This window comes from Rhizophagus irregularis, chromosome 15 (assembly GCF_026210795.1).
Source record: "Rhizophagus irregularis chromosome 15, complete sequence".
In the NCBI taxonomy this organism is placed as follows: domain Eukaryota; kingdom Fungi; phylum Glomeromycota; class Glomeromycetes; order Glomerales; family Glomeraceae; genus Rhizophagus; species Rhizophagus irregularis.
In genome coordinates, this window is record NC_089443.1 from 526,170 (window position 1) to 536,751 (window position 10,582).

General features: G+C 26.9%; 3 protein-coding genes across 3 annotated transcripts; 2 read left to right on the top strand and 1 right to left on the bottom strand.

Annotated features, from left to right (window-relative positions):
• Positions 1 to 558: 558 nt before the first annotated feature.
• OCT59_006891 (uncharacterized protein) lies at positions 559 to 2,515 on the top strand. The gene has a single exon (XM_025314271.2). It carries the CDS (start codon positions 614 to 616, stop codon positions 2,327 to 2,329), a length of 1,716 nt encoding a protein of 571 aa, XP_025185450.2. The 5' UTR covers positions 559 to 613; the 3' UTR covers positions 2,330 to 2,515.
• Positions 2,516 to 5,650: 3,135 nt separating this feature from the next.
• Positions 5,651 to 6,040, top strand: OCT59_006892 (uncharacterized protein; the record flags this gene model as incomplete). Its single annotated transcript, XM_025314270.2, has 2 exons — positions 5,651 to 5,921; positions 5,991 to 6,040. The coding sequence occupies 2 exons, from the start codon at positions 5,651 to 5,653 to the stop codon at positions 6,038 to 6,040; spliced, it is 321 nt and encodes a 106-aa protein (XP_025185448.2).
• A 3,153-nt stretch (positions 6,041 to 9,193) lies between these two features.
• Positions 9,194 to 9,724, bottom strand: OCT59_006893 (uncharacterized protein; the record flags this gene model as incomplete). Its single annotated transcript, XM_025314269.2, has 4 exons — positions 9,194 to 9,236; positions 9,314 to 9,387; positions 9,460 to 9,635; positions 9,706 to 9,724. The coding sequence occupies 4 exons, from the start codon at positions 9,722 to 9,724 to the stop codon at positions 9,194 to 9,196; spliced, it is 312 nt and encodes a 103-aa protein (XP_025185447.2).
• Positions 9,725 to 10,582: the final 858 nt, after the last annotated feature.

Genomic DNA, 10,582 nt, shown 5'->3' on the forward strand with positions numbered 1-10,582 from the left:
CCACAATCGAATTTCCCGATTCAGATTAGAATCATGTTTTTTATCACCGGAAATTCTTTTGGTTTCCACCGGAATTTTTATTGGATCGGCCTTTTATTGCTGCGACCTCGTAAGTTTCTTCTAATGTTAGACTTCTCCAAAAATGATGCTATGCTGTTTGTTGAACTTATTTTTTCGGTTTTATTTTAGTGGTATTGTTTTCTTAAATGAACTACTTTATAACCTCTTTGTCAGGTTGTTGCGATATAATGCGAGAGGTGGAACGTGCTGAGTACCTTGTTCGCTTAAACTTTGATCAGAATTCTTCGGTAGTGTCTATTCCTGTTGTTATTAAGTACTCTTTAAATGAATAACGCGATAGTTTGTGTTCTACCTGTCATTTCATAACAATTGTACTAAATAATAAACTTGTTTTTTCGCTGAGAACAATACATTTGAAAATACATTTGTTATTTGTTCCATTCTGATTTCCTTTTTTGGATGTAGATCATCATTTAGTCTTGCTTACGTAATACATTTTCACGCATTGCGTCCTCTAACAGCCTTTTAATGTTTTTATGTCGATTTTTCAAAAAAAATAATTTTTTACGAGTCCAATGACAGAAAATAAAGCATGAACGCACAAGAATATATAAATTCTACCTATCTAACAAAAGAATTAAGAGAGAAAGAAACGAAATTAGATATTAAAGATATAAATTTAATTGGTCATTTAGATTTATCTGATTTTATTAATTTAGAGAAATTAAGTTGTTCTGAAAATCAATTAACTAGTTTAGATATCAGAAAAAATGGGAAATTAACCGAGATTGATTGTTATCAAAATAAATTAACTGATTTAGACCTTAGTAATTGTTCAAATATTATTTTTATCAGAGCTGGTTGTAACCACCTTAAAGACATAAAATTACCTACTGATATAAATAATGAAATATTAGAATACTTAGATTTATTTGATAATTTATTTTCTCAAAACTTGAGCTGTTTTAGTCACTTTGTAGGCTTAGAAGAATTGCATATAGGAAAAAACAAGTTTAACGGTAGTTTAGAATATTTAAAAAATTTAGTTAAATTAGAAAGCTTAAATATTAGTAATACAGATATAGACTCTGGTTTAGAATACTTACCTGATAGTGTTAAAAGTTTTTTATGCTTAACAAATGAAAGGCCAGAAGCAAAAGTGAAAAAAATATATGAACAACTTGAGATTTATGCTATGAGCAATAATGATGCCCACAAAGGTAGATATAATTTGAGAGCATGGAAATTAAATTGGAAGTTAGTTAAAGACAAGGAAGCGCTTCAATGTCAAATAAAGTTAAATGATAAATTTACAGAACTTGAGGAAGAAGAAGGTAGTTTGCATGTAAAAGAAGAAAAATTGACAATAAAAAATAATCAATTGGAGACAGAAATAAAAGATTTGAGGGAATTGACCAAGGATTTAAGTTCTAAATTAAAACAAAAAGATATTGATTATCAACAAATCCTACAACAATTAAAAAAAAAAGAGGAGGAATTAAAATCCTCTGCCGCCGAACACTATATAGAAAAAGAAGAATTGCAAAAAGAAGTGAATGTTTTAAGAGATGAATTAGATACTAAAGAGAAAGAGATAAAACAATCAGAAGAGCTGTTAGAAAAAACAAATAAAGAATTGAGAACTAAAGTAGAAGCATCAGCCAGCTTGAAAAATGAATTAGACAATATTAGATTGTTATTTTCTAATATTGAAGTTAAAAAAGCGAAATTAAATGATATTAAAAAAGAATTACTTGATGAAATAGCTTATACTAAAGCTTGTACATCTGAACTGAGAAAGAAAAAAGATGACTTAAAGACAGAAATAAATAGAATAAATAATCAAGCGGGAAAAGTTAAAGAAATGGAGAAAATACTTGAAACGATCGAAAAAAATAAGGAAGAACTTCAAGATGAACGACGCGTTCAACGACTCCGTATAGAAAAACTTCGGAAAGACGAGGAAAATCTACAGCAAACATTTGAAATCCGTAATAGCCAATTAAAGGACAAGGAAGAACTTATCAATGAATATAAACAACAAAGCAAGCAACGTACTGATGAACTTCAAAGAAGATTGAATGAAGAAACCAAAAAATATCAAAATTCTCAGGAGAATCTTAAGGTACTACAAAGACAGTTAGATGAAGAAACCAGAAAATATCAAGATTCCCAGGTAGAACTTACTGTTCTTAACGACCAATTAAAAAATAAAGAGGATCTTATTAATGAGCTCCATAAACAAATTGAAAATCTAAATGGACGATTGAGCCAAATAAGAAAGTTGTCATTTTCAGATGCCGAATAAAAATAATGAAATGCTGACATTAAATATTTTGGAAAGCAAAGCAAAATCTTTTAACTATGAATCTACACTAGAAATTAAGTGATCTATTGTGTATATCGAATATCATTTCTACGTGTTTTCTATTTATAAAAGGCAATTTAAAATTATGAGGGATGATTTATTTTTTGACTTGTCAATGCACTTTACTAGAATTTAATTTTTTTTTCTTATGATTTGTTGGAATATTGTATCTTTATATAATAAATGTGCTTTTCTAAAATATTATACTTATTACTTTATTATCTTAATATAGCGTGTAATTCATTCAGCGTATATACTCATTATCAACTGAAGACGAGTTTTTGAATATTTATAATATAAATATAAAATATTAACACGTGTAGTTTTAATGTTGCAATTTTTTTAATATACATTGTCTGAATCGCTTTATTATAATCCAATGAATAATTCAGTATTCGCTCACTTTATTATTTTTTCTTCGGCTTTAAGCTTTAAGCTTGTTAACTCACTGTAGCTGTCACCAGGAAATTTTTTTAGACGTAAACCTTCGACGGAAGTATAAACTTATGTAAGTTTGTGTAAATGTGCGTAGGCTTGTTTATGTTTTCGTAAATTTTTCTAAATTTATGTAACTTATATAGGATTACATCCCATCGGAATGGCGAAAATTTTTGATTAAGTTCATTGTAAGTCTGTATGATATAGCATAATGATTCTTTTTCGATTAACTGAATGCTTAAAATCTATATTTACGACTTAAACGCGATATACGCTAACGTTTCTGTAAAATATCTATCTAACGAAATTCAAAATTTCAACTTCTACTTAAAATTAATGTTTTTTTCCAAAAAAAAAAAAAATCTATTTTTCACAATCATACTCCTAGAATGTTGTAGTAATTCAATAAATAAAATAAATAATATTATGGAATAATGAATTGAATTCATGAAATATTCAATAAAATCTCAGTCCTTTACGTTAAAAGATTCTGTCTTAAATAAGATTTAATTAAATATACCCAATACCACTTTGAATTCATTTTAGGAGAAAAAATTCACTTTGGTTTAAGTCTAAAAACATATTACGATATTAGTTTACGTTAGCAAGAATAAAACTTAATAATAATACTATTGAAGAAAGTAAAAATGCGTCATTAAATCAGAACTTTATAGAAATTTAATACATTATAATAAAGTGTACTATTTATAATACAATTTATCCTAGCGAAACTTTGACCGAAGTTTAAGAACATGGCTGAAATTATTTGGTTATTCTGGCCAAATTTGTGGTGCCGGCCAGAATTATAAATCACGTGATTACGGATAAATTCCATGCCTTTCAACAGGTTCATAATACGGGCCAAAATGTATAGTGTTGGCCAGACAATTTCGGCCCGAATTTCGACTTTCGGCAGAGTTTCAGTTCAATCTTAAAACATAAGTATATTGCTTAAATTCCACAAGGAGAGCTGGCAACATCAGTACTTTATTTAATCAGTAATAAAGTTTTCCGGTAAAAAAAATCCGATTGGTTCGGATTAAACCGAAAATCCGGATGAAAATCAACGGTTTAAATCCGACCGGATTATCAGATTCCGGATAACTCGGAAATTAATGTCTTATCTAATAGTATTTGATGTTTATGTATACAGTGGAAGGACTAAATATATATTTTTTTATCTAGATTTTTATTACAGCAATATCTATAATATACAGAATGCCCTGCAATTTTATCTCTTGTCGATCGAGTTCGAAATAAAATATCCGCCGATCTGCAGAATGCATGTGATAATTTGGCGAATTCCCTGTAAAAAATTTTATCCGTCATTTCTGTAGAAACTCCGTGAATATGATATATTTGCATTCTGCAAATCGGAGGAATGAGTGCTCTCTAGCGATATAATTTTCCTTACTCGGAGTTTTACCGAGTTTTGCCGAATGTGCCAGGTTGCATCGGCAATGTGATGTTGTGTCCCATATATTATTGTGACAATTGTGACATGTCATTTAGATCATATGTAACAAATTAACATAACAAGATCGGCAAATATCTCCTCAGAATTACGTAAATACAACTGGAAATTATCCAGAATTGGAAGGATCAGCGAAATTATTTCGGTTCCATTTTCTATTCAAACTCCCGCATTGTTACCTTTTTGTGTTTTTGTGTCGTACAGTATAATATATAAAATGTAGTGCAAAGTTACAATCGCCGCTTATTAAAGTTTCCCTCGAATAATTTATCAAAAAAATGAGTTCATGTAAAGAATGTTATCAAAAAAATACCGGACATAGATGGTGTAAAGCATGTTATGCAGAACATTTTCAACAAAATTTTGAAAATTGGACCAGTGGAAATAATGATATTGACAAATTTATTCAAAATGCTCAACTAAAAGCAATTAATTCTGAAAAAGTATTGGAATGGATACCTTATGATAGGTTTTATAATATTGAATTTATTGCAAAAGGTGGATATGGTAGAGTGTATAGAGCAATCTGGATTGATGGATTTATAACATACTGGGATAATATAACAAAAAATTGGAAAAGAATGTACCAAAACAAAGAGGTAGCACTAAAAAGTTTAAATAATTCAAAAAATGTTACATTTGAATTTCTTAACGAGGTATAAATCAATTTTTTTTAATAAAATTTATTTACTAAAATACTAAAATACACCTATTTTTTTTCTTTTTAAAATATTGTGCAGATTACATCACATCATAAAATTGAAGACAATTTTTCTATTACTAGACTTTATGGAATAACTCAAGATCCAGAGACAAGAAATTATATTATGGTTTTAGATTATGCAGATCATGGAAGTTTACGAAACTATTTAGATACATATTATAATAAATTAAGTTGGTATACAAAGTTTCATGATTTATGGCGCATTGCATATGGGCTTAAAAAAATTCATGGGAAAGAATTAATTCATCGAGATTTACATATTGGCAATATACTAAGGTTTTTTAATAGTACTAGTATAACTGACATGGGATTGTGTAAACCTGCAGATTATTATAACAAAATAGAAAACACAGATATTAATAAAATATATGGCGTTTTACCTTATATTGCACCAGAAGTTTTAAGAGGACAAAATTATACTAAAGCAGCTGATGTTTATAGTTTTGGTATTATTATGTACGAAGTAATTTCTGGATTACCTCCATATCATGATGTAAGACATGATAGTAATTTGGCAATGAAAATTTGTTTAGGATTAAGACCGAGGTTCGATATTAAAGTACCTCAATTAATTGTGCATTTGATAAAAAGATGTTTGGATGCAAATTTATTAAATCGACCAAAAATGGGAGAAGCTGAATTCATTTTATATAAGTGGTGGAATTGGTTTGACAATCAAATCGAATTAAAAAACCAAATTAAAGAAGCGGAAGAAATCAACAATAATTTATCATTTAATAGTACTTTAACACCAACTAGTTTAGCTTTATCATATGAAACACATTCAGAAGCTATTTATACGAGTAGATTACTTAATTTTAATGATCTTCCTGAACCGAAAAATTCTGATGATTATTACATTCAAAATGATAATATAATAAGCAAGGAATATTCAGGTAACTGCAATTAATATTTTTTTCATTAAAGTTACTCAAAAAACTAACAAATATTATTTTATTAAATAGAAACTTTAAACATCGAACTTTCTCAATTAATAATAAAAGCAATATTATGAACTTGATGTGTTTAATTTTTTTCGTTATATTAATAGATAAATGATTAATTATATTTATTATTTTTTACATTAAATATGAAACAAGATATGCATTATTTGTGTTATTAGCAGTTATTTTATCCTTATCTCATCCCTTTTTTTATTAGATATATATTTTTTATTCAATACTAAAAATGAAATTTATTAGGGTTGTTATTTAATACAGTGGATTTAAATTAAATTTTATGCACATTTATTTTATGATTACAAAGGTAATAAATATTTGTTTCATATACATACAGTAGTTTACTTATAACTATGTCAAAGTTTTTTTGGTCAAGTCAATTATGTTCTTTTACAGTTTATAATATAATTCATTACAAATGATGTTTCAGCTGATCAAATCAAATGTTTAAATATTTAACTTGTCTTTTTTTATTAGCAGGTTTATTTCTGTATCGTTTAATTATGTAGTTAAAGCTAATATTAGTAGCTTGTGTGCTAAAATAATTTTATACAATAATCATTCTGGGTTTGACAGCATTTACGTCTAGTAACAGGTTTGTTGTTCGAAAGAAAAATACGGTTTACCATTACGATGTTGCTTTACCATTCCTCTTACTTCAAATCGTTGGGAAAGTTCAGGAGAGGGTTTTAATTAATAGTGGTTCTGATGCCAAGGATTGTATATTAAATTTTAATTAATATAGCCAACCCATTTTCGTGTTAAATTTACACGCAATTTAGCAATAATCTATTATTATAAATTAGCTAAACGTCTCTTGATTTATTTAACAAAAATAAATAAATAAATAAGTAAACACAATTTTTTCTTTTTGCTAAATTTAAAGACAACACAGACTGACGACATCAAATTAAATTGGGTCAAGATTTAACTAATTAATGTTGCATTATCCGATCATAAGACTGAAATAACACATTTAAAATTTTCTTATTTATTTAATTATTCAAGTTTTTATTGTATCTTAAATTTTTATTTTTCGTATTGAGATGAATGCAGTGTATTTTCTTGGTTTTCATCTTACGTTTATTTAAAGTTCATGATTTAAGAAGATGCATTAGCAATCTGAAATATGAACTCAATTAATAACCCAAATGAATAGCATTTTAACATAAAATACAACTTTATATTTTTATGATTCTTGTCCTTTTATTTATAAGCAGTATCTGTGTATTATTCATTTTATATATATTGTAAGGCATTCCATACGAAAAATAAAAATAAACGTCCGGAATATGTCAGCGAAATGTCCAGAATATTTCCCGTTATTATTCTTCAATGTCCGAAAAAATGTCTATTCTTTTGATTGGTATCGAAATTTGTTCGGAATTTTTCATATTGAACAAAATCCGGACTGATCAACAGGACAAATTCCGGACATTGAAAAATTTCTAAAAAAGGATAAATTAGCGTAAAAGAAAAATTGATCATTTCTAAATTTATCTACTACCTCCAACCTTCATGCATATTTTCATATTTTTGGAAAAATGCAATCTTATTGCATAAAAATGCATTATGCTTTATATATGTGTAAAGAAAAAAAATGCATTACGTGTAAAAAAAAATGCATTATACTTTGTGTAAAAAATGCATTATGCTGCTTTATGCATATGCAGAATACATATAATTTCTTTGTATTAAAGAATGAAATTGCGATTAATCATTCTATATATATTCCTGTGCCACTTTCGTTACATGTTCAGTTTACCCATCAAGAAATAGGATCTTACGCTACCCATAAATATAAAAATTTTTTAAATAAACTAGGATATGTGACTTTGAGACTTCATCCGCCAGACATAATATTTATTATTGTTACAAACATATTTATTGTTCAAAAGTAAGAAAAATTCCCATGAATTTTTCTAAGAAACTTTAATTGGAGCTTTTTTTTTACAATCATTGATAATGTATTAGTGTTTTCTGGCTGACCAGAATAAGCATAATATTTTGTATTTATAATTAAGAAAATAATAGTAAGGGATTAGCAAAAATGTTTATATTCTTTAAGTATTAAAAAGGAGGCCTTTTGCAACAATTGTTACTCATAACAAAAGCTATTGAACTTACGATAAATGATTTTAAGGAATGACGGAAGCAATAAAGCAGCGGTTTATTTTTGAAAAACAAACTAATTTTGATAGTACTTTTGTTAGTTAGCTATTTTTTTTTTTTTTTTTAGTTGAATTGAATTTTCAATATTAATAAAGTGATTTAGTAAATAATCAAAAAAAAAAATTAATAATTATCATATTATTAAAAATATTATTATGAAATTTGAGTTTTAATAGATAGGACTGGGAACATTTTGCGCAATTAATAAAATGCGACGGCGACACAAAATAAAACTTAATTATTCGTTATAACATACCGAATATTCTTACAAATTTTCTTATTACGGAGTCCTTTTTCTGGACAAAAAATTCAGTATAATGCGAGCCGACTGTATAGCGATGAATCGATGATAACATGATTTAATTCCCATCTTGTGATGAATCTAATTGGTTATAAAAGTGATTATCATAGTTATAAAATGGTCAAAATTACGTTATCCTATTATTAAAAACTTGTTGAAAGATAATTAAGTTTAGTTAAGAATAAGGAATGATATTAAAATAATAACATAATCCAGTTAACGGAAACCTTCAGTTCTTTTCTTAAACATGGAGTTGATAAATTTAAATACTCATTTACAAATATATTTAAAAAGAAATTCTATCTTTAAGCGTGATAATAACACATAGTTTAACGAGCTTTATCAACATAAGTAATAATTGCAAAGAAAAGAATTTAGCAATATAATTGGATAATTTAATAAAATAAGGAGATAACTACATAAAGAAGCAAGATTTCTAACGTCTTTGATACGGAAGAATCTATAAAGTAATGACAAAAAACCACTTTACACTTTGTACATGTTTCAATTTAAGCTTAAGGATGAATATACTATTAGGACTGTCTGATATATTAAATATATAATATTATAACGACCCGAGTTTATGACTGGTTTATGCGGCTAAATTAACATATATTTTCTCTAATAGTAACTATAATTATAAGCATCCTAACCCTAACTTTATTTTAATTTCCAAAAGTTAGTCTTAAAAATTCTTTCTTTCATTTGACAAATTCATTATTTTTCAAATCTTTCATTAATTAACCTTGGTGAGTTTATCAACGTCTGCATAGTAATAACTGCAAAATAAAAGGAAGGAAATTTAGCAATATAGCATTTGAATAATCTTTAATAAAAATAGAAAGAAAATAATTACATAATATCAGGGAACCAAGTTTTCCAACGTCTTTGATGCGGAAACAAATAAAATAATTCAATTTCTCTAAGAATCTATTATAAAAAAACAAAGTTAACATTTTAGAACTAATTATATCAAGATTCATTATAATCATCATCACTAACCAATGCTTTTTGTGCTAAATAAGACGCTCGATTATTATCCGCCTCAATAGCCATATTCAGTAATCCGATGAACAAATTCATAAGGTACACAACAACAACAAATGAAAAAATTATCATCAATATTATCATTAATGGATTTTCATTCGGTGACCACGCTGATAAAGAGTTTCTATCTCCTATTAAATTATATTTTATAAATATTGTTAATAATAGATTAATGATTTTATTTTCTTTTTAGTACATTACCTGTAAGAAATAAATACATAGAAAGAAGTGAATTAGGGTAGTTAGAAAATAAATTGGTATATCCATCAGGTTCTTCAATTAGAATTGCATTTTTAATGATATTTCCATCTTCTGTCATTTGATGATATTTTTTCGTAAGCGACCAAGGATTATTAGGATCATTCAAATTTCCTTGTTCACTTTCAGAAAAATCTGATTTTGGTTCTAATAGTATAAAAAGTGCATGTGCGAATCCAAGTATAATAATAAGAATAATAAAAAGAAAAGAAATAATTCTTTTAGCAACACCTATAATAATAGCAAAATAGATTCCAAAAGATTCAAATGCTCTAAAGAAAAGTAAAAATTTTATATCAAGCAAAAGACATGAAACTGAAATAGCTTTTGTATAGTCTGCGTTATCTCCATCTACATAGCTATTAATACAGTATATAGAAGTTAAAACAGGTACAAGGTATGCACTAAGATCTATATAAATTAAATCATGAATAAGTATTATTCTTTAGAAAATGCTTTACTATTAAAAAATTTAATTACCAAACAAATTCCATATTTCAGATATCCATCTAAATGGGCTCCAAATAAATTGACGAACTTCAAATAATAAGTGAACAAATCCAAGAATAATTGAGGAAAAGAAAAGCTTTTTTCTAACTTCCTTATTAAAGATATCATAAGGGATTGATGCCAATGTAAAACATGTAAGGTAAATTATGAATAAAATCCAGATTCCAGCATAATAATATCTACCAAACACTCTCCATTTAAAATTAATAATAGCTTCACCATTCCAAGTTTTATAAAGATCATTATTTTGTGTTTGTGAAAAAGGGCTTGATTGAGGTTTGATTAATAATTCTTTAAGAAAATTATAATC

Excerpts from the sequence above, each read along its gene's own strand:
- OCT59_006891 (XM_025314271.2), top strand. The coding sequence starts at position 614 with ATGAACGCACAAGAATATATAAATTCTACCTATCTAACAAAAGAATTA.